The 263-nt window shown below is 61.6% G+C and overlaps 1 protein-coding gene across 1 annotated transcript in view; it reads right to left on the reverse strand.

The window, feature by feature from the left end:
• Nucleotides 1-23: 23 nt before the first annotated feature.
• Nucleotides 24-263, reverse strand: part of PGAP2 (post-GPI attachment to proteins 2) — a 13799-nt gene continuing 13559 nt past the window's right edge. Inside the window, exon 5 of the mRNA XM_009864713.1 lies at nt 24-154. Within this exon, the coding sequence (XP_009863015.1) occupies nt 24-154 (131 nt within the window). The remainder of the gene's footprint in view (nt 155-263) is intronic.

Raw genomic sequence — 263 nt, forward strand, 5'->3', positions numbered from 1 at the left:
AGTCGGCTGCCGCACGAGGCCAGCTAGAAGTGCTTGTCCTCCAGCAGCGAGCTCACCACCAGCTCCTTGTTGCCGAAGTCCCAGAAGGCAGTCATGTGGAAGGCCATGTTGGAGAGGACAACTAAGTACTCCAGGAAGGCGAAGATGGTGTACACTGGCAGAGGAAACACAGCAGTGAGGGGATCCTGTGGCCAGACCTGCCCCAGGAGCTGGGGGATCTCTCGGGGCACCTCCCTGGGGCAGCAGGGCATGGGGCACAAGGC

This window comes from Apaloderma vittatum, unplaced genomic scaffold, assembly GCF_000703405.1.
Source record: "Apaloderma vittatum isolate BGI_N311 unplaced genomic scaffold, ASM70340v1 scaffold28692, whole genome shotgun sequence".
Lineage (NCBI taxonomy): Eukaryota > Metazoa > Chordata > Aves > Trogoniformes > Trogonidae > Apaloderma > Apaloderma vittatum.